At 39.7% G+C, this 27,274-nt stretch overlaps 1 protein-coding gene across 4 annotated transcripts in view; it reads right to left on the bottom strand.

Annotated features, from left to right (window-relative positions):
• Positions 1–8,293: 8,293 nt before the first annotated feature.
• The window catches only part of frrs1b (ferric-chelate reductase 1b), a 59,722-nt gene continuing 40,741 nt past the window's right edge, over positions 8,294–27,274 (bottom strand). For all 4 annotated transcript variants that reach the window (XM_043698891.1, XM_043698890.1, XM_043698892.1 and 1 more), the window contains 7 exons: positions 22,783–22,898; positions 20,473–20,559; positions 15,582–15,679; positions 14,907–14,965; positions 12,925–13,068; positions 11,631–11,692; positions 8,294–11,472 (listed from right to left, as the gene is read on the bottom strand). In XM_043698891.1, the coding sequence (XP_043554826.1) occupies positions 11,380–11,472; positions 11,631–11,692; positions 12,925–13,068; positions 14,907–14,965; positions 15,582–15,679; positions 20,473–20,559; positions 22,783–22,898 (659 nt within the window). In that variant the 3' untranslated portion in view covers positions 8,294–11,379. The remainder of the gene's footprint in view (positions 11,473–11,630; positions 11,693–12,924; positions 13,069–14,906; positions 14,966–15,581; positions 15,680–20,472; positions 20,560–22,782; positions 22,899–27,274) is intronic.

The raw sequence follows: 27,274 nt of genomic DNA on the forward strand, positions 1-27,274 counted from the left end.
GATAAACATCTGACACTAATTGTTCTATAAAGTTTTTATTTGTTAAAGTGTTTGTAAGAAGACATTAATATGGAATTTAAATATACAAGGATATTGGTTTCTGTAACTGCACCTAATGCACTTCAGAATAAGATGTGTTATAATGTTTTAGAAAAAGTTTCTTGCAAAAGATGTTTCATTTTCCCTATTACTGCAAAAGCCAAGTATTTGCAAATCCCTGCCAAACAGGGCAGGGACCAAGCAGAGAGGACATGTTGCCAACCCAGTATTGCAAAAGATGCAGTAAAACTCTTCACTACATGTGAGCCGAACGTAAAAATAAAATAAAAATGCTGCAAGTACTCTAATTTAAAAGCAAAGTTGCTGAAATATTTGACTTCAGAGCAAGAGCAGGAAACGATATTGATATAATCATCAGTGCTCTGGAAAGAAACCTGAGGGAAGGAACCCAAGTTCAGGTGGAACAAAGAGTATTTTACATGTTCAGTGAAAAGTCAGTCGTACTTAGGTATAACATTTCCTGTATAGTGTATAACTCATTCAATATGATAACATAGCCAGCACATATCCTCTTCCCTGTTTTCACCCTGATTTGCTCTACAACAGCCTCCAACCTGATGAAGGGTTTTTGCCCGAAACGTAAATTTTCCTATTTCTTGGATGCTGCCTGACCTGCTGTGCTTTTCCAGCGCCACTCTAATCTTGACAACAGTATCCAATGTCCTTTTCCCTTCCCTTTTCACAGCAGCTTCCTACACAAGCACAGCAGATGCAATACCTTTCACTTGTACCTCCATTTAGTATGCTGGATACACTGCTCATTATACAGTGCACTCCAACATTAGAGAAAGAAAATGCACAATCAAATGGTAACTTTGCAATTTCCCATGAAAATCACATGTAATGCTAACCTGCTGGTTCCCTTTGATTTTAATTCTCTGCTCCACTCCCACTGTGTCCTCTATCTCCTAAACTCTTCCAATGAAGTTTAAAAAATTGAATTTCATCTTTCAGTTAATCATTTTACAACCTTCTAGATTCCATGTTGCATTCAAAAACAAGATCATAAGTGTTGCCACCCTTTTCTTCAAAAGATAGCTCTTGGTGATCATCGACTATTCCTGTTTAGGAGACCTGTCTTTGTTCTACCTGCTTCATTATCACCTCCTCTTTGCTGTGGACTACCACCCTATTTGTCAAACTTGCCAAAGATTTACGCTTGCTCTGTACCAACTTCGCTTCTTCCCTGTGTTAGTGGTTGTTTAAAAACATCACTTAAGTTTGTAACTTTTTCAAATTCTGACTAGCGGTGATTGACCTGAAACATTAACTCTGTTTCTGGCTCCACAAGTATTGTCTTGATTCTTAAATATTTCTAGAACTTTCTGTTTTTTTATTTCAATTTTCTAGTATCTGTAGTATTTTACTTTTGTACTATGGCCTAAGTGTAACCACAAGAGCACGCTTATGCTTTTGGCATTAAAAATGTGTTTCATTTTACGATCTACATTTAGAAGTTAATTTCTTGAACCACCACAGTAGGAACACTCAATTATGCAATTAGCGAGGGAGTTCCAGGATTTTGACCCAGCAACACCAGAGGAACAATGATATATTCCCAAGTGAATGATGACTGGCTTAGATGGGAAGGTGCAGATTGTGTTCCCAATGTCTGTGGCCCTTGTCCTTCTGGATAGAAATTGTTGTGTGTCTGGAAGGTGCTGTCAGTGAAGCCATGGTGAATTTCTGCAGTATATTTGGAGATGGTACACACTGTTGCTACTGAATGTTGGTAGTGGATGTTTGTGGATTTGGTGTCAATCAAGCAGGCTTTAGATTAGATTACTTACAGTGTGGAAACAGGCCCTTCGGCCCAACAAGTCCACACCGACCCGCTGAAGCGCAACCCACCCATACCCCTACATCTACCCCTTACCTAACACTACTGGCAATTTAGCATGACCAATTCACCTGACCTGCACATCTTTGGACTGTGGGAGGAAACCGGAGCACCCGGAGGAAACCCACGCAGACACGGGGAGAACGTGCAAACTCCACACAGTCAGTCACCTGAAGCGGGAATTGAACCCGGGTATCTGGCGCTGTGAGGCAGCAATGCTAACCACTGTGCCACCGTGCCGCCCACAAACAGCAGGCTGTTTAGTCCCGGATGATGTTGAGCCTCTTGAATGTTGTTGGAGCTGCATTCATCCAAACAAGTGGGGAATATTCCATCACACTCCTGACTTGTACCTTGCAGATGGTGGACAGGTTTTAGGAAGATCGGAGGTGAATTACACTCTGCAGGATTCCTAGCCTTTAACATTCTCTTGTAGCCACAGTAATTATATGACTGGAAAATGATAACCCCAGGATGTTAATAGCAGGGGAATTCAGTGATGGTTATTGGAAAATGATAACCCCATGAGATGTCAAAAAGTGACGATTATATTCTCTCTTGTTGGAGATGGTCATTGCTTGGCACTTGTATGACATGAATGTTACTTGCTACTTGTCAGCTCAAGTGGATATTGTCCAGACCTCATTGCATTTTGGACATGTGCTACTTCAATGTCTGAAGAACTGTGAATTGTGCTGAACATCATGCAATCATTCGTGAACATCCTCACTTCTGACCTACTGGAGTGCAAGTTATTAACAAAGCAGCTGAAGACAGTCACCATGCTGATGAACTCATGCAGAGATGTCCTGGAGCTGACATGACTCACCTTTAACAACTACAAACATATTTCTTTGTGTCAGATATGAATCCAATAAGCAGAGAGTTTTCCCCCGATTCTTGTTGTCTTTCATACTGCTAACGGTATTTGTTGTCACATTCAGTCAAATGTGGCTTTGATGTCAAGGTCGATCAATTTTACCTCACCTTTGGAATTCAGCTGTCTTGTTCATGATTAAACCATGGTTGTAATGAGGCCAAGGGTTGAATGGTCCTGGTGGAAACCAAACTGAATATCAAGGAGCAAATTCTTGCTAAGCAAGTGCTGCATGATGACCCTTTCCAATACTTTACTGACTGAGGATAGACTAATCGGATGGTAAATGGCCAAGTTTATTTGTTCTGGTTTGGTGTACAGATCATACCTAGACTATTTTCTACGTTGCCATGTAGATGCCAGTGTTTAGCTAAAATAAAGCAGCTTGACTAAGGGCACAGCAAGTTTTGGAACACAACTGATCAATACTGTTGCTAGAATGTCATCAGGGCCTTTGTATCATTCTGTGCCTTTGCCATTTCATGTGGAGCGAATCAAATTGGCTGAAAACTGGCATCTCTGAAGGAGGCTGTGATGGTTCATCGTCTCATTGCTTCAGGCGGAAGATTGTTGCAAATGCTTCAGACTTAAATTTTGCCCTAATGTATGGGCTCCTTTATTTTATTTTCCTCCACCATTCACAACTGGATGCAGCAGGACAGCGGAGTTTAGTCTCTCTGTTGGTGATAGAATTGCTTAGCCCTGTCTCTCACTTGTAATCAAAGCTGTTTGGTGTGCAATTAGTTCTGTGTTATAGCTTCACCAGGTTGACAAATCACTTTTAGGTAGTCTGATGCAGCAGGCATGCTGTTCTGCACTCTCCGTTCAACCAGGATTGATCTACTGGCTTGATGTAATGTTGGAATGGGGGATGTACTGAATCATAATATTGCAGATATTGTTTGAATAGATTTCTGCTATTGCTGATGGTCTACAGTGCATCATGGATACCAGTCTTGAGTTGCTAGATCTGTTTGAAGTCTGTACCACTTAACACGTTAATCGTGGCACACAATCTGAAGGAGTCATGATTTGGAGATGCCGGTGTTGGACTGGGGTGTACAAAGTTAAAAATCACACAACACCAGGTTATAGTCCAGCAGGTAGTGAAACTATCACTGTACTCTATGTGTATATCACAAAACCCTCTTTTTAAAGTTGCATTCTCGGGTTAGCTGTTAACAATGGTGATAGCTAGACAATATGTTGAAGGTGTTGGCCCCCTGTGTTCTCTGTCTATGCCATGATATTTAGATTGATTCTAATCTAAAAAGTGAGATAAGAGTTTTACATAAATTCATGCAGTTTTTGAGCTCAGAGTTCGACATGAATGCATGCAGCTTTTGAGCAAAGTACAATGTAACTTTACAAGTACAAAATCACCCCACAAAATATATGTGTGCATGTGGGTCTTTGTCTGTGTGTGTGTGTCTGTCTGGGGTGGAGGTTGTGAGTGTGAGAAAGTGTGTGTGTGTGTGTAGTGAGTGCAGAGTGTCTTAAGTCTGTGAGGGGTGCATGTGTGAGTGTGGGGAGTGTGTGTGTCTATAAGGGTGTGTGTGGGTGTCTGTGTGCGCGTCTGTGTATACCTGTGTCCGTGTCTATGTGAGAATGTATGTGTGTAGGAACATCTGTGTGTGTGTGTGTAGTGCAATGGTGATCACCTGTAATGTGACATGAACCCAAGATCCCGGCTGAGGCCCTCCCTATAGCAGCAATATCCTTCAGTACTCAACGAGCTGGTCAGTAGTGGTGCTGCTGGCCTCTATTGGTGATGGACATTGAATACACAGAATACATTCTGCATCCTTGCCATCCTTACTCCTTCCTCCAAATGCATTCAACATGGAGAAGGGGCAGGAGCTTTCCTTGCCCATAATGGATCTGGTGCCAAGAAACTTCATGGGGTCTGGAATCAATTTTGATGATCCCCATGACAATTCCCTGCTGACTATATACTGTCATGCTGCCACCTCTGCTAGATGCCAGTGGGACAAGATCAGGGTTTGGGCTGGTGTTGTCTCAGATACAGTGTGTATGGTAGATTCTGAGAGTATGATTATGTCAGGTTATTCCGAGATAAGACTGTGAAACAGCTCTTGCAATTTTGATACTAGCCGCAGAGTTTGGTAAGAAAAACTTTGTGGCGTTGAAAGGACAGATTTTTGCCATTGTAGCTTCTATGCCTAGTCGACGCCAAGTCATCTGTCCAGTTTTTTTTGTATTTCTTGAGACTTATTGGTGGTTTGAATGGCATTCTAGGCTATTTCAGAAGGCAGTTAAGAGTCAACGACATTGCTGTATGTCTAGTCATATGTAGGCCGAACCAAGTTAGGAAGTTTGCCTTCTATAAAGAGCTTTAGTGAACCCGATGTGTTTTTAAGATCATGTTTTCAAGGTCATCTTTAAATTCCAGATTTTTCATTGATTTCAAATCCCATAATCTGCCATGGTGAGATTCAAAGCTAGCTCCCCAGAACATTAGCTGCATCTCTAGTCACCAAGTGACAAAACCACTGCACCCATCCCTTTTCCCAATATAGTTTATATAGTATCGCCTGAGAGTATAGTCTAACTAAATGCATGGGGACCATTCTAACATAATGAGAGTTCCTTTTCCTCTGCGTGAATCTTGAAAGTATTGTAATTCAAAAGGCAATTCTTATAGCCCATATCTTTGTCCTTTGCAAAAATAGAATTTGTATGATAAAACACCAAAATAACATGTTTAACTTTTCTGTATGCCAGCACTCAATAGCGCAAGAGTGCTTTAACAGAAGTAACTTTGCACAGTATCGCTTTTGTCAAAATATCTAGAAAAGATAAATTAATGCATTCTGGTTCAAAAGCAAATTTCTGTTCTTCAAATCCAACATTTGACATTAGCATTACTGCTAGTGCTGGTGGGGAGATGAAGAGTTCTTATTTGATAATAATAAATGTCATTACGCTGATAAAATGAGTGCTGATAAAGAGAAAGGAGTTCTGATTTGAACATGTGCTAATAAAGAAGAACCTAAGTTGAAGACACATCTTACCAATTGTTTTCTTCAATTATTCTACATGCCAAGAAACAATTTCTCAAATTAAGCACATAAGTAGCAAAGAATGAAACAGCCCTTCATCAAAATAATGCAAAACTCCTGTATAAGGTCTCTCATATCTTGGTGGTTGGCTAACACAGATCTTTTTATATTAATTCTCTTCCGGGATATGGGTATTGCTGGCTGGGTTAGCATTTATTGCCGATCTCTAGTTGACTTTGAGAAGGAGATACTGAGCTACTTTCTTGAACTGCTGTAGACTATTTAGAGTAAGTACACCCAAATGCCCTTTGGGAGGGAGATCCAAGATTTTGACCCAGCAACACCGAAGGAATTCCATATACTTGGATGGTAATGTGGAGGCAGTAGTGTTCCCATGTATCTGCTGTCCTTTTCCTTCTTGATGCTAATGCTCCTGGTTTGCATGTGCTGTCGAAGGAGCCTTGGTGAATTTCTGCAGTACATCTTATAGACAGTATTTACTATTATGACAGAGCATCAGTGATAGAGGGAATCAATACTGTGGATATGGTGCCAATCAAGCAGGCTGCTTTGTCCTGGATAATGTCACATTTCCTGAGTGTTTTTGGACTTGCACTTATAGAATCCCTACACTGTGGAAGCAGGCCATTCAAAAACCTTGAGTCAACACTGACTCTCCAAAGAGCATCTCACCCCCATTCCCCATCCTTGTAACCCTGCATTTCCCATGGTTGATTCACCTAGCCTGCTCATCCCTGGACAATATGGGAAATTTAGCATGGCCAAACCATTTAACCCTCACATCTTTGGACAGTGGGACAAAACCAGAGGAAACACACACAGAAGGGGGGAGAATGTGCAAACTCTACACAGAGAGTCATTCAAGGTTGGAATCGAACTTGGGTGCCTGGCGCTGTGAGGCAGCAGTGCTAACAACTGAGCCACCATGCTGCCCCTCATCCACATAAGTGGGGAGTAATCCACTACACTCCTGACCTATGCCTTGTAGATGGTGGACAGTGTTTGGGGAGTCAGGAGGTGAATTACTTGCTGCAAGATTCCTAGCTTCTGACCTGTTCTTGTAGCCACAATCCAGTTCAGTTTCTGGTCAATGGTAACCCCAGAATGTTGATAGTGGGCAATTAGTGATATTGAGGCCATTGAATATCAAGGGGTGATGGTTAGATTCTCTCTTGTTGGAGGTCATTGTGTTGCATTTGTTCAGTATGAATGTTACTTACCACAGGGCAGTCCAAGCCTGGATATTGTCCAGGTCATGTTGCATTTGGGTATGGACCACTTCAGTACCTGAGGAGCCATGAATGATTGCGAACATTGAGCTAACATGAGCAAATGTCCCCGTTTCTGATCTCATGATGGTGGGAAGTTTATTATGAAGCAACTGAAGTTAGTTCAGCCTAGGACACTACCCTGAGGGACTTGTGCAGAGAAATCCTGGAGCTGAGATGCCTGACCTCCAACCACCACAACCCCATATTCTTTTGTGCTAGGTATGACTCCAACCAACAGAGTTTTACATCTGATTCCCATTGACTCCAGTTTTAGCTTCTTGATGCCACACTCAGTCAAATACAGCTGTGATGTTAAGGGCAGTGACTCTCAGCTCTCCTCTGGAATTCAGCTCTTTTATCTGTTTGTTCCAAGGATTGAGTAAGGTCGGGAGCTGAGTGGCCCTGACAGAACGCAAACTGAGTGTCACCGAGCAGGTTATTACTCCTTGAAGGTTGCTTGATAGTACTTTTTACACCTTGAAGGCACTTGTTAACACCTTCCATCACCTTTACTGATGATCAAAAGTAGGCTCAAGAAACAGTAAATGCCTGGGTTGGATTTATCCTGCTTTTTGTGCACAGTACATAATTTTCTGTACAGTAAGGTTATAGCCAATGTTATAGCTGTACTGGAAGAGCTTGACTAGAAGCATAGCAGTTTCGAGAGCACAAGTCTTCAGTACTATTGTTGATATGTTGTCAGGGCCCATAGCCTTAGCAATATCCAGTGCTTTGAACTATTTCTTAATATCATATAAAGTGAATCTAATTGAGTGAAGTCTGCCATCTATGATGCTGGGGACCGCTAGAGTTGGCTGAGATATATCATATATTCAGCACTTCTGGCTGAAATGTGTTTTGAATACTTCAGCCTTATTATTTGTACAGATGTGCTGTTCTTCCCCATTTTTAAGGAAGGAAATGTTTGTGGAGCTTCCTCCTCCAGTGAGTTGTCTAATTGTCCCTCACCATTCACAAATGGATGTTGCAGGACTGCAGAGCTTAGAGGTAATCTTTTGGTTCTTTTGGTACTTCACACCAGCTTCAATGGTGAAAGACACCGGCAGCATATCAGAACTTCAAGAGAGTCAGAGGGTAGAGGGGAGTGCAGTGGAGAAGGTGCTGGTTAAGCTGAAAGGTCTGAGGTGAATAAATTACCCAGACCAGATGGACTACACGCCAGAGTTCTGAAGGAGATAGCTGGTGAGATTGTGGAGGCATTGGTGGTGATCTTTCAGGCATCACTGAAGTCAGGGAAGGTCCCAGAGGACTGGCAAATGGCTAAGAGCAGGGTGGGGAAAGGCAAAAGACTGGAAACTATAGGCCAGTTATGCTGATCTCAGTCATTGGTAAGACTGTGATTGTGGAGCTGCTAACTGGTGGTATTCCGCAGGGGTCAGTATTAGGACCACAACTATTCTCGTTATACATTAACAATCTGGGAAGAAGGAACTGGAGGCATTGTTACAAAGTTACAGATAACACAAAGACACTCTACCCTGCCCATAGGATGATGGGGATGGGGGCACCTGTATCATCCCTTATGTCCAGTTACAAGGTATTAGTGGCTAGTACCTTGTAAGAATCATTCACTCTCCTTCCCTCCAGAGGTCCAAGCAGGCTGTCCAGCCAGGCATCTCCCTGCCCTGGCCCTGAACTCATGCTATCTTCAAAACTGAGGCTAGGTGGTAAATTACCATCAAGTAGCGAACAAATTGCCAGAATTGAGACAAGGCAAACAAGCTTCTCTGCAGCCCCCATCTGAAAATCCTATGTCGGGAATCTGTAAAACTCTACTTGTGCTTGAGAGAGTGGTGTATGTAGGAAATTTACACTTGGGAAGTCACTAAGCATGAGCAATGAATAGCTGAATGCTGCTATCGTGGCTGAATATACTAACACTTAAAAGGGGTTTGCAGAATCTCTCCACAATCCAGGAATCCGTGCCCCGGCAGATCAAAGGCATGTTGGAGACCCCACTCTGAAGGAGTGGCAGTGGCATTGTCGGCCATCAACCTGCCCTGCTCTTTCTCAGGTAGACTGTGTTTCTGCTCCCCTTACAGTCACTTCTCCAGGGCCTTTGCGGTTGTCCTTTCAATCAGCACAGTATGCAGCTGCTCCTGTAAAGATCATGCATTGACAAAGTAGCCCTTCAATGATCAGAGGCGGTCTGAGGATGTCCTGCAATACCATTTGCAGCCTCTTCACTGAATGTCAGCAACCTTTTAAATATACTGTAGCCACTGCGTGCAATACTGCATGCAAATCAGCAAGTGCGAAATCAAGAGTGCCACAGGGGATGCTAGCATCTTGGTAAAACCACAGGCATGCTCTGCCTGCTCAAGTCTCTTCACATCCACTGTGAAAGTCACCCCTGGTGTGCAACAGTAGATGACAAACTGTAAGTTACTGAAAATGTTCCCTGCTCTAGTTTGGGAGACCAATGCAAAGACCACTGTCACTTTCATAGCCACTGACAATGTTGGCCTCGCTCTGGGTTTGCAGTCCTTATAAGGCCTGGCAGAGTTCAGTGAACAGTTTTGAAGTGAAGACATTGCACGCACCCTACTTGGCACAGATTGAACAACTTGGGGTAATATGACCTGCAGGGAGCCCCTCTCCCTCCTTGAGCAGTCTCTGTTCTTTCGCCCTGATAAGCTAAGGTGTTACAAACTACAGAGACTATAGCTGGGAGCAAACGAGTCAAATCGATCTGCGTCAAACTCTTGAAATGAGAATAAAGGACCTTCAATATGTGACACATCACTCCCCAATTTGTAATTAACAGTACAAACTACCAGAAAACTATTGGTAGCTTTTACCCCTATATATAGTACTGGTGAGGGATTCTATCATCTGTTGACCATGTTCAACTGGGTGAGATTAGGAGATGGTGTTATCTGGAATGCTGAGATTGGAAGTCTGCACTACTGGCTACTGCCTCCAGCACAAGCTCCCAGTGTCCATGATAGCAGTGGATCGAGATGTACAGAAAGTCCTTACCATTTTCAGGCGAAATGTTTCATGAAAATCCAATGGATGGTGGAAGAACAACAAATAGGAATTTATTTCCCATAAGAATTAATGAATGATTTTCGGCAACAAACTGAAATAGCAATATGAGTAAGAAACAACTGAACAAATACTAAAAATTATTTCCACTGAAAACAACTAATAAGGGCAATCATTAGATCAAGCATAGCACTATTGCCATATTGGACCCACAGAAGCACTGGCCATTATACTTTATGGACTTGCACAGCAAAATATTACTCTTGAACTAAAGCAAAATATTGCTCGAAATCTGAAATAAAAACAAAACAACCAGAAAATACTCAATGTGAGTCAGCACCAGTGGAATCAAGTCGTCTCAACCAGAAATATGAACTCTCTTTCTTGACAGAGTCAGTACTCTCAGAATTTGAGTTAAAGCACACAAATTTCAACTTTAATTAGCTTTTACTTCTGAAATTATTTACAGTTCCAACCAATAGCATTTCCTTGAAATGCAATATTTTTGAATCAAAATAAAACGCACAACAGAATTGCTATAACTCATGAGCAAATAGCAGTAAACCACTTTGTTTAGAAATTTATCACAGTATGAATGTAATTAATTATTATTTGCACATTAATATTCACTGAAGCTAGCCATTAATTTATCTGATCAAATAATAAGATAACTCAATTAGAGTATTAAATCTGCAATTTAATGGAGAAAGGTTCACAGAAAAATACAACATAGGAACAGGCCCTTTAGCCCACCAAGCCTGTGCTGACACATTTTATGAAAATGTATGAAAATGCATGAAAATGGGACATTTGTTAATTTAAGAACATAGTTTATTGAGGTAATTTAATAGTTTTCATTTTATTAACACCACTTTCCATTTATACATTCACTCAGAAATATGTTTATAGACTACATTATAACAAAATCTGTTTTATTAAAAGTAGATAAAATAATCTAACCACAAAGGTAATCCATCTTTTAAAACACTAAAACTACTATTTAAAAGCAGATGAGTGCTGCTTGCTATTTTCGCAAGATGATTGCCTTTCTAGTCCATTGACTTGTTGAACTGTTAGTCTCAATGCAATTTACTTTTGTGCTATTGTAGAGTGACAGTAAATGAGAACAATAAGGATTTTGCATTCTGTTGCGGATTATGAAGCATTTGAATTTTCTGAGGAATCTTTAATTCAATGCACAACAAGATGTTCAGTCAAGAGCAGATATATATAGCTTCAAAGTCATGATTGATAGAGATAGCATCAATGTCACCATCAGACGAAACTAATTGCAACCAGCAATATTGTCAGAAAGGTCAGGTTTCCACAGATGTAGAGTGTTAATACCATAATTTTAAATCTGTGACCCTGGAATTGTAGAATTGAAAAGTGAATGTAAGTTGAGTTTATATTTCTGCTGTATTTCTGTATTTACAATTGACATGAAAATAATTGACATCTTTATTTACTTCTGATGTTGTCAGTAAAATAAAACCCTTTAAAAAAAAATGAGTAAAATCGTATACCTGTGGGTCAATCAATTCACTTGAATCCATAATTTGCATTTTATCCTCTTTCCTTTTCTGCGCTATAAAAGGTTGGAATCAAAATTGTTATTTGGTGCAATTGAGAAATATTTTTAAATTAAAATTATGAATGGATATACTAAACGTTCAGTCGTGTGGCACAAAAGATTTCATGCCCTTACCCAAAGTGAGATAATACAATTAAACCACAGTTACCACAGTAATGAACTGTTGCTGGTAAATGATAACATAATAAGAAAATGTTCCTCTTGAGCTTTCCTCAGTACAATGTTTATTCTGCTGCAAATGAGTTATGAGAATTAACACTTCATTATATTCTTTGTCCAAATTCTCATTATGTACATCTGATATATGAAGCCTTCTGTGAAGCTTTATATAGGAGCACTGAAAATCAAATTTGCTTTGGGATGGGGATGAAACCAAGCATTGCAGGGAAGTTACTGTAAGTTTGCGGTAAGTGTTATATTTATTGTTCAGTTTTGATCTAAGCAAGCTGAAAACCTTCCATTAACACAAAATATCACCACTAAACAATGTTTTCAGATAGGTATGTCCCACCTGGAAAATTTGGAAGGATAAATTTTTGTTCAGTTTGGAGTGAAACATTTCAGAAGCAACTTTATTTGGTATATAAGATAGTAAATGGTGAAGCTACAATGTGGGACCAAATGTATGATAAAGAGCGAAAGCAGCCTGCTTTAAACAGAGTATAGTGATTCCACAATCAACCCACCAGAACAAGACTCTGCTATATCCAGTCATGAATGGTGTTGACTATTAATCTGTACATCACCACCTTCTCAAGATAATCAGAGATGGTCAACAAATACTGGTCTTTCCATAAACCTTACAATTTATGGGAAAACAAGGGATAAATAGTGACAGGAGAAAGTGAGAACTGCAGATGCTGGAGCTCCGAGTTGAGCGTGTAATGTTGGAAAACACAGCAGGTCCGGCAGCATCCGAAGAGCAATAGTTACAGTAGAGTAATGGTTACTGTTCAAAACAATGAAGTGTATCTTAAGGATAGATGCCAGGAATTACTTCATGCAGATAGTGATCAACACATCTTTAGTTTTATCCATTTGTGATGAGCCTTTAGCATTGGCCATTTGACAAGATTCCAAATTTTTCCAATTATTCAATGGTTGTCAATATTCTTCAACGCTGCTTTAAAAATTTGGGCATTTTCAATCACAGCTATCTCCCTCTTCTTCATAGGAAATTAAGGAACCATAGAAAGGAGTTGTAACAAATAGAAAGAATTACTGACCTTTACAAGCAATTATGTAATTATGTGCCTCTAAAATCAGTTCAGTTACAACGTGCCAAACTATGAATCCAACCATGACTAATGTATCCCAGGGGTTATAGAGGTCCAAGGCTGGCAAATCCATTCCAAGAAAGATTGATGCAACTGTGCAAAGTTGAAATAATGAACTGATTTAGTATTTCTATTCAGCAATTCAAATGGACAGACCTTTTACGAATACAAGGGATTGAAAAAGAGTACTTCTCACAACTCGAATCATATTCTACAAACAAAATCACAGATGTTTGAGAGAGAAAACTGGACAAAATAATGAAGAATCTACACAGGATGGAAGTACTCCCTTTTTGGAAATAACCTCAAGAACTATAGGACACAGGTTTAAAATAGTTGTCAAAGCATCAAAATAAACCTGAGAAAAGTATTTGTATAAAAGTTATTCTTCCAGTGACCTAGCGCAGACTTAATGAATCTAATGATATCTCTCTCTCTCTCTCTCTCTCTCTCTCTGTAACCTTTCTATAATTCTATAAGTCACAAAATATGAGGTAATCTAATTTGATCGAATTTGGCATAACTCAGCCACCATATTGATACATCGGTAAAACGTATCTGATGTTCAAGAAAAAATGGTTATCACCAAAGAAATAACATTCATGCATCATGATTGCTGTAATTATTTGATCCATAATTGACAGAATAGTGCTTTGCTACACCATTCCCTTTAAGATTAAGCTATATTTTTGCCAAAGAAACTCAAAATGCTTATTCTTGAACATTTGCCTTCTTAAAACTATGCCTGAGTACCTCTCAATGTTGCTTTCTTTATCATTATCATTCATCCTTGAAGAGTTTAGATAAAGATAAACCTTTTGCAATATTTCCAATAAAAGGATGCAATATAATCTGATTGATAAACAATGATTTAAATTTTTTCACAAAGAGGATGGTGCATGTATGGAATGTGTTGCAAGAGGAATTGATGAGACAGATAGAATTATAACATTTAAAATACTATTGGACAGGTACATAAATAAGAGAAAGTGAGGACTGCAGATGCTGGAGTACCAGAGTTGAAAAATGTAGTGCTGGAAAAACACAGCAGGCCAAGCAGCATCCGAGGAGCAGGAGAATCGACGTTTCGGGCATAAGCCCTTCTTCATAAATAGGAAAGGTTTAGAAGGATATGGTCCAAATGCAAGTAAACATGATTGGTTCAGTTTAGGATAGCATAGATGAGTTGGACCAAAGGATCTGTTTCCTTGCTGTATGACTCTTATGACTCTAAGTGACATAACAAAGCCTTACTTTCTATATGCAATAAGTAGCCAGATGTGGAATGTGGAATTTGATGTGGCAACAGTAGCCTTTGTAAAGTCTTGAAGGAGAAAAACATTACAGCCAAAAGAGAAATGAGCAGAAGAGTGAGACAAATTAATTTGCTGCTCTGTGCAAATGTAGAGAGCCAAATGGCAGCCTCCTCTCCTGCACTATTCTATAATTCACCTAATCACACTTGCATGGCCTGACAATCAAGATATTGGGTGGGAAATTTGTTCTTGACAAGATCCCTCAAATCTGGTTGAAAGAGACACTAATGAAAATTACTGCTATTTTCATAGAATGAAATAGAATTTTCATAAAATTTTGCACCTCCTTTGAATATTCCCTGATGGAAGAATGCAGAAGGAAATTTACCAACTCCCAACCACCAGGTTCTGTCATTCTTTGATAGAAAAATGCAATATCTATTCCATGCATCTTCTGTAAACCAAGTTGAGATGGTGGTTTTACAAATACTTGGTGAAATACATATTCAACTTCTGTAATTAGTGTGCACTTTTATCTACTTACATAAAGTAAATTCCTCTAAAATATAATATTCCATTTTACAAATATATTTTCTTTACATGATTAGGTAAAAAACAATGCTGTGTTAAATTCTACTCAACATACACTTGCTTATAGTAAACACATAAACTTACCTGCTATTGTTCTGGCAAAGGTGCCTGTTGCCCAATGTACCCAATTGAAAATATACCGTCTGCAGATGGTTTAAAAAAATGTTAGAAATGTTAGGTTGTGGTTCACACCAAATATTTCTCTCTAATCATCAAATATGTAACATATAGTTGTTTCCTGATATGGAACCTGTATATTGCTGAAAAAAGATACATTTTATCAAAGCTTTACATCTTGCAAATTGCAATAAATACCAATGGAAAGTGGTATCTGATTGGTAGAGGCGTTATGTGTATAGTGCACCCGTTAATGATGACTGACAGTTAACTGCCAAGTTTTGTTTAGATTTTTAACTAGGCTCTGACTCTGGTTGATGAAGGTATTGCCCTGAGAAATGAAGCATTGAATAGCTATCACCTATCCTATGGTATAAGAAAGAGATGTACATGTTCTTTTCATTTGTATTGAACAGGGCCCTATGTACTCATATATTTATATCTCCCAGTACACCAAGTGTGCCATAGTGCAAGCCTGACTTACAAACCTAATTTGGCTATTAGTGTAATTCATTGCACACTCAGGATTGAGTAATTAATAATGTTCAGGATACTGTGGTGCAAGTCTTCAACAACTCTCAAATATTCGAACATAACATAATAGGAAAACATTACATCAAAAATGAATATTGTTAGATCTACCTTGGTGCTTGTGGATTTGGTCTGAAGAAAGCCATAATCAGTTGAAGAATTACCAATATAAGAATCATACAGCCAAAGTATGGATGGGCACCTGCACACTAAGAGCACAGACATTAATGTATTGATAAAGCATCTTAGAAACATTACTCATTTCTACAGAACTTCCTTCTGAATGTAACTAGAGTTAAAAAACAGAAAGTCATGGAAAAACTCCATAGGTCAGACCACAGTTGTAGAGAGAGAAATGGAGTTAAAATTTCAGAGTGGGATGACCTTTCATTGGAACTGGGGTAAACTTAGATATGTAACAGGATTCGAGTAAGCAACGGGTGGGACAAAGGAAGATTTATGGCAAGGTGGAAAACAGAAGAGGGTAAATAACAGGAGAGGGTAAATAACAGGAGAGGGTAAATAACAGAAGTTTTACTCTTACAGCGCCAAAGGGAATGGTGATGGAATATTAAAAATCAAAGAGACTATAGATGTGCTGAGAGGTCTGCTGCTGACTGAAAGCTAAACTAAAGATAGTCAAACTGTCAAAGGAATTAAATATGAAATCAGAGTTTACAGTCTAAAATGATGAACCTAGAATACCTATTTAAATGCTAGGAACTGTTCCTCAAGCTTGTGTCGACCTTCATGGGATTACTGCAGCAGGCCAAGGATAGCATTAGTGCAAGGTAGAGAACTAAGTGACTGGCCACTAGAAATTCATGGTCATTCTGGTGGACTGAACAGAAAAGCTCTGAAATCTTGTCTCCTAACCCACTGTTACAGACCACACTGTGAACAACAAGTACTATATTCTTAGTTGAAAGAAACACATGCAAATTACTGCTTCACCTGGAAGAAGTACTTGCATGGTTGAACAGAGGAAGTGAAAAGACCATAAGCCATTGGAGCAGAAATTAAGCCATTCAGCCCATTGAGTGTGCTCCACCATTCAATCATGGCTGATAATTTTCTTAACCCCATTCTCCCACTTTCTCCCCATAACCTTTGAACCCCTCAACAAAAAAGAAATCTACCTCCGACTTAAATATACTCAATGACCTGGCCTCCACAGCATCTGTGGCAGTGAATTCAAAAGATTCACCACTCTCTGGCTGAAGACGTTTCTCCTGTTCTCAATTCTAAAACGTCTTTCCTTTACTCTAAGGTTGTGCCCTCAGGTCCTAGTCTCTCCTACCAATGGAAACATCTTCTCAACATTCACTCTGTCCAGGTATTCTCTAAGTTTCAATTAGATCATATCCCCCCCCAATCTTTCTAAACTCCATTGAGTATAGACCCAGAGTCCTCAAACATTCTTCATATGTTAAGCTTTTCATTTCTGGGACCATTCTTGTGAACCTTCTCTGAACCTGCTCCAGGGCCAGTACATCTTTCTTGAGATACATCTGCTATGCTTGCAGAGAAAGTGCTGTGGGAGTGGAATGGGATGTTGGGGTTGATTGAAGAATGGGGACCAGGTTATCATGGAGGTGAAAAGAGAGAAAGATCTGCTTTGTGATTGCATCCCATTGGAGGTGGCATAAATTAATTATTCATTGAGCTGGTGGGATGGACAAGGGGAACCTGTCATGTTTATGGATAGTGAAGAAGGTGTTTGGGATACTTTCCTTTATTGGTCAGAATATTGAGTACAGGAGTTAGGAGGTCCTGTTGTGGCTGTACAGGACATTGGTTAGGCCACTGTTGGAATATTGTGTGCTATTCTGGTCTCCTAAGAGACCTAAGGGGCAAATTCTTCACACAGAGGGTGGTACGTGTATGGAATGAGCTGCCAGAGGAAGTGGTGAAGGCTGGTACAATTGCAGCATTTAAAAGGCATCTGGATGGTTATATGAATAGGAAGGGTTTGGAGGGATATGGGCCGGGTGCTGGCAGGTGGGACTAGATTGGGTTGTGATGTCTGGTCAGCATGAACGAGTTGGACCGAAGGGTCTGTTTCCATGCTGTACATCTCTATGACTCTATGTTTCTCAGAAGGAGGTGAAAGGCCAAAACTGCCAATCATCCAGACATGATTAAAGGCCAGACATCTTTTAAGGGCTGTTGAAAAGCTAAGCTCCAGGGAAAACATTGCTTGATTGACAGCTCTAGCTTTCTGTTCTCTGTGTGAATGAACACCATCAATTGGCAGATGATAAAGCAGTTTCAAGTTCTCAAAGTTTCTGCTATTGGAGGATTGATTAGCTTGTTCTTGTTTAGGGAAGTGGTAAATCATGAAATTATGACATTTTTAAAGCTTTTCTTTAAACAAATCCCATTGCCCCAAAAGGACACAAAAACATATTGGTTCCATATAGAGTGTGTAGTGTTTGATTGAGCAAGAGAGTGCCATATATTGACACAGAGGGTATGAGGGGTCATGGGGAGTTGAGTGGATAGTGGCAACGAATGGTGTGGATGATGCATAGGGAGCATATGTAGGATGAGGTCATGTGAAGGGAGAGAGTTAATGGATCTTAATGTTTCCATTATAATTCGAACAAAGTCCCAAAGCACCAAAGTGGGCCTTTCAAACAGACCACCTCAGCATCCCAGCAGCCCCTTGTGGCTGTCTATTAACCAGTAGGGGTAGCACGGTGGCTCAGTCGTTAGCACTGCTGCTGCCTCACAGTGCCAGGGACCCAGGTTCGATTCCAACCTCAGGCAACTGTCTATGCCGAATTTGCACATTCTCCCTGTGTCATCATGGGTTTCTTCCGGTGCTCCGATTTCCTCCCACAGTCTAAAAATGTGCAGGTGAAGCGGATTGGCTATGCTATAGTGTCCATAGATATGCAGGCTGGGTAGATTAGCAAAGGGAAAAACAGGGTTACAGTGATAGGGAAAATGGGGTGGATTTGGATGGAATGCTCTTTGGAGGGTCAATGTGGACCTGATGGGCTGAATGGCCTCTTTCCGCACTGTAGGGATTCTATGAAAAGTGTTATCTAGCTTATTCAGTCGACATAGAATTAAATATGCAAGCACTTAACAAAACAAAACTTAAGTTTTGTTTCTGTCTTTGAAAGGGTTGTCACTGTATTTGATTACATGTAATAGAATGAGAGGGGGATGAGTGGGAAAATTTTCATGAATCAAGATTTTGTAATAAAGGCTAATGAATATTCCAAGTTGGAAACTGTGCAATTTTATATTAACAGATGTTCTTACAACGTTCAAAATAATGCCCAATGGCCTTGAAATGGGATCATGAAAGCCCTATTTTTCAGGTGCTACATATCCTCCTGTCCACAAAATGGCAGTTGTACATCTCTATGACATCTACATTTGTGGCTGAGAGTGCCATGTGCCAGATTGGACAAAAAAAGGGGCTTTAGACTCCTTACATATGCATTCTTGCAGCAACGTTAGTTCTCCTTGAGGGAATTAAGACTGCAAGCACTCAACAAAGAGCTAACACTAAAGATTGCTTGCAAAATAAAACAAGTTACTTTGCTATGCAGCACTATTCCAGTCATTATCACTGTCAATTAGTGACATGATTAATATTTTGCTTTTATTTGACTGATTAATATTTGACGAAGAGAAGTTGCAGAAAACACTGGCACCTACAGAAATATATCACTGCAATGAATCAGTGCTTCTCGTGAAAGAATTAAAAAATCGTGAAGAAAATAGGTTGTAATTGTGCTGCAACACCAGGGGGAAGCACATCTCCACATGCAAAGTCAATCTGTGACTGTATAAGTTTTTAATGTTCAGCCCTGTTTTCTGTCACTCAATTATGCAGGTAAATAAAACAAGTTGGTGGCTTATCGTGGTCTCTCATAAACAGGCAGACAGCAAATAATTTAATGCCCATTCAAATGTTTTTACAAGTAATGACTGCAAGATGCCTGGGAGTGATTTGTATATTTTTTTCTCCTCAACAACCAACTAGTGCTGTTAACTGTGGAGTCTGACCATTGTTGAAAAAAGTCAATGAAATAATATTTATTTTTAAAAATCACCACCCAAGCAGAGACTGAAATCATGATCCAGAATCCTATTACTAGACTGTACAGGAACTAGCTGCACAAAACATTTCCAACTTGACTTGTTCAAACATATCTTATTTATTTATCAAATATTGTTTAGATTCCAGACACACTAAACTGGCCTTTTTCCCATTCTAAACTGATTTAGGTGAAAAATGCCACACACCCACCATCTTAGTAAGAGGATATGCGTTTGTTCCACTGGTGCAGTTATAGGCTAAGCACACATATGCATGATTACTGACATCTTTCTGGTCAGTGGCGAGAGTTATAGTCAAAAAGTAAAATGCCCAGTTCTGAAAAAGAGCTTCAAATGGGAACTACAGAGGCAACTCTGCATCGTTCAGTTGTGAAAGTGTGAAGTAAATTAAAAACAGCACTGTATGAAGAAACCATGTAATTTCATGATAAACCTTGAGATTTCCCTCCCTAAAATTCTTTGCCTTTCTCCCCCTCCACTGTCACGGCACTACTACTTCTTTGACTAAACTTTTCAGTTTCATACCTTCTTATATAGCTTGGTTCAGGCTTAGATTAATAGCACTCTCCTGTGAATATCTTGGGACATTTTGCTATAGAGAAGGTGCTGTGTGATTGCAAGCTGTAGATGAATAGCAGGCAAAGTGCAGAATCCTTGTAATGGGAAAGTATTCCAGCTAAAGGCTGATTCAGGAAAGTACACTAAACTCATGGACTTGGGATCCCTTTCTGTTTACCTTTTAATATAATCTGAATAAATCAAATTAACTCATACAATGCACTTATTTTCTTATTTGTCAAGCTAACTTGCTTTGTTTCATCTTCAGCTCAATTCCAGTTGCTTTGTTTGCATTATTTCTATCAAGAAAAGGGAATTATTTTCCATTTTTCACTACGAAGACTAACAAATGTCAACTTACATAGCTCCAGGCTCCCCTGTACAGAAAAGGAAGAATAAAGGCAAGACATGTTAGCAACACCGTGGTTGCCATGAGCATCCAATGTACCTTAAACAAAAAAGATAAAAACACAAGTCAAAAGTTGCAACAAGCACTTTGCATTTTACCAACTGTGACTCAAAATTAGCTGTTTCAATACTTGATTATTCATCTGCATGATTAGATTACTTATAGAATGGAAACAGGCCCTTCGGCCCAACAAGTCCACACCGACCCTCCGAAGAGCAACCCACCCAGACCCATTCCCCTACATCTAACACTGCAGGCAATTTAGCATGGCCATTCACCTAACCTGCACATTTTTGGACTGTTAGAGAAAACCAGAGCACCCGGAGGAACCCCACGCGGACACGGGGAGAATGTGCAAACTCCACACAGACAGTTGCCTGAGGCAGGAATTGAACCTGGGTCTCTGTGCCACCGTGCTGCCGCACTGTGCATGTTCAGAACCGATATGGGTATCAGTAACCATACACAGTACCACTTAGTGAATCATCAATGTCAGCACTATCAAAACATGTTAGTCTACTACAGTTAGAACATAGATTTTGTTTTGAATATACAGCTACTTTTACTGCTAAATCAAATTGAATCCTGATGTATTAATAACACCTCAAAGTGGCAAACCTTCCATTCTGGCCAATACCTGTTAGTGTTGAGAAACCCAAAGCCTATGGTCCAAAGAACTACCAAATCTGACAAAAGTCTGATCACATGCATTGAAAGCAGCAGTTCAGCAATGTCTACCCAGGCCTTTCACCAGCTAAAAATTGCAAGAAGAAGGAAATTTTGAAATTTGTAACAAAAGGCTGCTCAGGCTGTTCATCCATATTCAAGAATCCTTCACTCAGCCACCTATATATTTTACAATTGTAAAAATGGCAATTCTAGTAAAGAGTTGTTGTCCTACTTTATCCACCACCAAGAAACTGTTAATAGGAAGTTCAAAAACACAACTATAGCAGTTTGACTCAGCAATCATTCATGCAATTTGAAGGGATCTTGTGGCACAGCAGTAGTGCCCCATCCTCTGAGCCAGGAGGCCTGCATTCATGACCCATTTGATCCAGAGCTGTTTAATAATATCTCTGAACAAGTTGATTTGAAAATACCAACAAGCAATTTGAATCTGTAGTCAATAACACAGAAGAGGGGCTTTCACTAAACTTTGGCGTTGTACCGTGACTTGCACAGTTGTGATTGGTTAAAGTTAAGTGTAACATCAAGCAGTCAGATGCAATCGGGAGTACCAGGGCAATTTACAGTTTGCATTCTCTCCTTAACACCAATTGCTGTGCAAATTTAAATAATAGAAACATATTTTCAAACTTGTTCAACTGTTTTGTGCATATTCATGCCTGTGTCCATAGCATAGAAACTTCTTAAGGGTTAGAACCAATATTGCTTACAAGAGTACTTTTGATCAACCAACGTCAAAAGTACAGTGCCACACTGTATTATCCAGATTTAATGCACTATCTCAAGTGAAAGTTGTACTACAGGACAAGTTCACTTTTTAAAGTATTGTAAACACGAATGTATAAATTAGTATTAATATGTTTATGTTAACAGATGGAGCAAATAAAAATTAATGGTCAAGTGCAGAGTTTTGAAAACAATGTCAATTATATCCATCTCTATCATTATAAAACTATGTTTGCGAGTTGCTCTGACATGAAGAGATTATGAGCTGTATCATGCTGGAAAAATAACATTGCATCGACAGAATACATCATTACTAATATGCACGTTCACCATAAAATTCATAGTGAAGAGATACACTGCAAATTATAAACCTTCAAAACCTACTGGCTGATTACTGTTTACATAAACAGAATCTTGTCCTTAACGTCCCTGTTATTTTGTAAGAACTTCCTGGACTTGCACATTAAACACAATGCAAACTGAAAGCTGGAAGTGAACAGCGCTACCTTCTTAACAACGTGATCATTGTAATTGAATGCCAACCAATGTCAATACCCCAAAAAAGGAAACCTCAATTCAATTGTTCAAAATCATTCTTACCCATGTAATTTGTTACTAGAGATTCTATGAATGTCAAATTATGGTTGTATAAAATGTTTTCTTTGTCTCTTTTTTCTCCCTTTTTATTTTTCTTTCCCTTTATTTATCTTTTTATACCTAATGCAACATGCAATCATTCACCTTCTCCATTGTTTCTCTTGTTTCTTTCCATAATATTCACAATTTGCTACAGTTGAATTTAAACCTGCATTAACCATATATTATTGATGTAGCACTGAAACTTACCTGAAACCAAACCTTTTTGCCCAGCAGTGTGCTGAATGGCCATACAGGTTTAAAGAAGCGAGCTATAATGACACCAATGTTGGCTGTAGTCACCCAAGCAATAAACATTAATGCTCCTAAGGATTAAAATATTAAAATGAATTATCATGACAAACTGGAATAAAGTATAAATTCTCCATTAGATTAAGCCAGAAAAGGCTTACAGTTTTTTGTATCCTTTCGAAGGCACACTCACAAAAGGAATTGCAAAATAATTTATAATTTATTGATTGAATACTTGAACACACTGCATCCGAATGATTGTGGGTTGCTTAAGTCGTTTTAAGACAAACACTACAATCAATATAAAATTCAGTAGAGCAGGATCAGCTTCTGGTAAAACAAGAAATCATCATACAATGAAATAACATCAGGTGGCTGTGGAGCAGCACTCTGAAAGCTAGTGCTTCCAAATAAACCTGTTGGATTATAACCTGGCATTGTGTGATTCTTAACTTTGTACATCCCAATCCAAGACCGACACCTTGAAATCTTGAAATAACAACACTGGGCTATCTGCATGGTGACTACTAAAAGCAGCAGGTTTTAGATAATGCCCCATGACTGCACCATACGAACAAGAAATAAGAGTAGGCTACTTGGTCCTCCTAGCCTATTCCACAACTACAGATCAAAGCTAGGCACTAGAGCTCCAGCTGTCAAGAAGGGTAGTGGAGAAGGTGAATCATGAACATCCCCATCTTGAATCATGTTGAAGCCCAGGTGGTGAAGGAAACAGAATTGGTTGAAATATTTGTAAGCAATTGTTGTAAACAGTGTCTCATATGGCTGATATTACTCAACCTCTCCTAAGATCTTCATCGTTATAGCTGCTATTGCCTTAGCCTATTCACTTCACATGTGGCATTACCATGTCACTGAGTAACCTGGATATAACATAGCCTGATAACTGCTGCACACCAAAACTAGCCACCCACCAAACCAACAATTTTTCCAATGCATCTAAGTAACAAGAAGCTAGTCAAATTTAACTTAATTAATCATCACAATATCATTCTTTTTTAACTGGCAAATGACATATGGAGTTAAAAGTCATAATTAATAAATAAATAAGTAAATAATGTTACAAGCGTTGTAAGGACCAATAACTTTTAAAAGAGGGTTTTAGTTCTGTGACTTAAATTAATTGCATGCTAAAATTTCAATTTTAAAATTTAAGTCAATCTTGACTAAACATGAATCAGTAGACAATTCTGACTCAGCTACAAAAGGCATACTTCATTAGCGTTTTATCATACTCAAAAAAACCTCTGCCGCATTTATATATTGCACTGAGCTCTCAGCTGAATCATATTCTTTACAGGGACCAGTCCAAAATCACCCTCAGCTTTTAACAGGTCAATTTTGCCCATTTCTTGGAGTCATAATACCTAGAGACCTTCCAAGGCCTTTCTTCTGAGTCAGTTATGAGGAATACTGAACTGAGCTCAGAAGCATGGCTCATTCAAGTGATTCCATCCCCTGACCATGCCAGTGTACTTGCATTGTCATAGTGTTCTCATTGACATTGATAGCTAATAATTAAAAAAAAACTTTTTCTGACCCCAGAAGCTGCTGTTTCTGGCTCTCGCACTCTCCCTTTGAATATGAACATGTCCAAGTAGGGGAAGATGGTGCAGAGGAGAGGCATCCTCTACCCAGAGAACTGGCAGAGGAAACCACAGTGTGAAAACTTTACAAAAACAGAAATTGCTGGAAAACCTCAGCATGTCTGACAGCATCTGTGAAGAGAAATCAGAGTCAATGTTTCAAGTCCAGTGACCCTTCTTCAGAACACCACCCATGTCTGGGTTGTCTCCACAGTGCCGTAGAAAGGCCAGCATTGCTGTAAGAAAGTCAACAACCTTCTCCATTCTACAACTGAATATAATATTCTTATTCCTGCCACCTCGCACTCACTCTATCTTTGCTCATGTACTGACTTCCCAGCAAAGCACATGGATAATCACTCTCACTACCGACTACAATACCTTCACCCATTCACCTACCCCAACTGACCACACCACTAACCCTGCAAGCCCACTGCACTGCCTCCTCACTCCCGCATGTGATGGTTCTGTGCCTTTAAGAGAGATGTGTTCTGTGCTGTTTCTCTTGAAGAGAGGAGTTGCCACAATGGTGTTTGAATAACTCTTTCAGACAGGCAGCTGGTGAACAGCTTTTGAGTTCTTACTATGTTTTAAATGAGACAAAAGAATCATAAGTATGTGTGGTCAGGGCTCACACAGACCCAGGATGGTTTTTAGTTTGGCTTTCAGTTAGTTAAGGTTTGCTGGCTGCTCTTCTCTGCTGCTAGATTCGTAGACAATGTGGCTTCTTCTTAAAAATCAAAAGTGGCAGATTGTTTCTTTCTTGTGGACTGGAAAGAGACAGCACGTGACACTGTTAACTGTTTTACTGAATTGCATTTTTGCCAAAGGGTGTGTTAGTTAGCTGCTGCCTATATTGGAACAGTTGATGATTAGTGGTTACATTGTACATTACCTTCAAAGGTGTGGCACTGGAAAAGCACAGCAGGTCAGGCAGCATCCGAGGAGCAGGAGAGTCGATGATTCGAGTGTAAGCCCTTCAATGGGAATCTCCTGCTCCTAGAATGCTGCCTGACATGCTGTGTTTTCCCAACACCACACTTTTGACTCTGATCTCCAGCATCTGCAGTCCTCACTTTCTTCTTGTACATTACCTTTTTAAGTGTTTCAATAGAGTTAAAGTTATGTCGATTTTTCTTTGTAGTTTAACTGTATTGTCAGATTAAAGTGTGTTTTGATTAAAGCCCAGTGGACCAATTGAATCACATCTGGAACATGCCTCCCTACCTGCCTTTAAATAATTGTACAAGATATGGTCTAGGCTATCTCCTGACAATACATGGGGGGAGTAGGGGTCTGGTCTGGTCACTACCTTTCTACTACCTGCACTGTGCCACCTACTTTTACCTCACTCAATCCCTCTCTTTCTCTCATTAAAGGAGAAGACAGCTGAAAATAGGGCAGAGCAAGACCTTAGGGGTGGGGCAAATGGGGGCAACATTCACCATGGATGAGCTTCGTCCTGCACTACTGCCTTCCCAGTCATGCTTTATCATATCCCCCTCCTTTCAGATTCTGTTGCCCCATTCACAGTTGTAATTCTTCCTTCCCAGTGTGTCTGGCTCCCAGTCATGAAGACTAACTTGCCAAGTCTCATTCCCATGTCAACAATCATTCCTTGATCTCACCTCATCCCTTTACTCTTGAGTTTCTGTGGATGGACCCAATGGGCTGACCCGCCCAACCACTTCGGTAACTTAAACCAAAGGCCCTGGAGGAGATGTGTTCAGACCCCCAACTCACAGTTGCGCATCTCCCTACCGTATTATAGTCCTAACCCCCAGACTGACTGCTACAGAGCCATTGCAACACACTCCTTCTTGACATACACTCTTTTGTCTGAGGACTACTGACCAGCAAGGAAAGTTGCCTGGTTATGCAGCTACACTGGCTGGCATAGCAAGACGAGGCATGAATGGGCAAGCTAAATGAACAAATGAGCAGCCCTGAGATGGTCCAATTCTGCAACTGAGTGCCTGTCCCTGCATGCAAAGTATCTCTACTACAGCCTTTCAATATTAGTTGTGAGTGCACCCTGTAATGCAAGTCTGTGCTTCCAGAGCACATTGCCAGTACATCAGAGAGGTACCATGGTGGTCATAATGGGTTTTTAGATACTGCATGACAATGTTTGTGGATGAGGGGTACATGCAGATAGCGCCAGTGTATCATGCTCTGGACTGCAGTTTGTTCTTATGCAAGATGGAGCTAGCAGTGAGCACAGTCTTACTGATACAAAACAAACAGTTTCAAGAAAAAAATCCCTTTATAAAAGCAAATACTTCATTGAAGAATTAGGGGCTTTTGTAAATACAATTTTGAATCAACCTGTTTATACACATCCCGGAATAGGTAAGTCTCCAGTTTGAATCTTCTGGCCCAAAGTACAGACTCTATTGCTGGGCCACAAGACCCATTTCCTCTCATATATTATGTCAATAATTATTTCAGTCAAGTATGTAAATTATCAATAAACATTTTCATGTGATAAGCAAATAGAGTTATCCATCAGTTGCCAGCACATTGTGAAAATGAGCTTTTGGGATATAAGCCATGCAGCACAAATTCTATAATGGTTTTATGTAACCAGGCACTCTCAAATGATCAGCTCTTGTACTTTAATCTACACTTTGTTTTACGCTTTTGTGATAACATTGCATGGGTGGGGGGTGGCGGGGAATGCCTCAATGAATTAATTGAATTTTGATTCACAAACATGCTTTTTTCACTGTCACAAAAATTCCCTTACATATCCCAAAGGGTACCTCATCTCTACCAAAGGTGACTTGGGACCAGAGCCAAAAAGATACCTTAACTTTCCAAAAGGAGATGGGTATAAAACA

This window comes from Chiloscyllium plagiosum, chromosome 11 (genome assembly GCF_004010195.1).
Source record: "Chiloscyllium plagiosum isolate BGI_BamShark_2017 chromosome 11, ASM401019v2, whole genome shotgun sequence".
NCBI lineage: Eukaryota > Metazoa > Chordata > Chondrichthyes > Orectolobiformes > Hemiscylliidae > Chiloscyllium > Chiloscyllium plagiosum.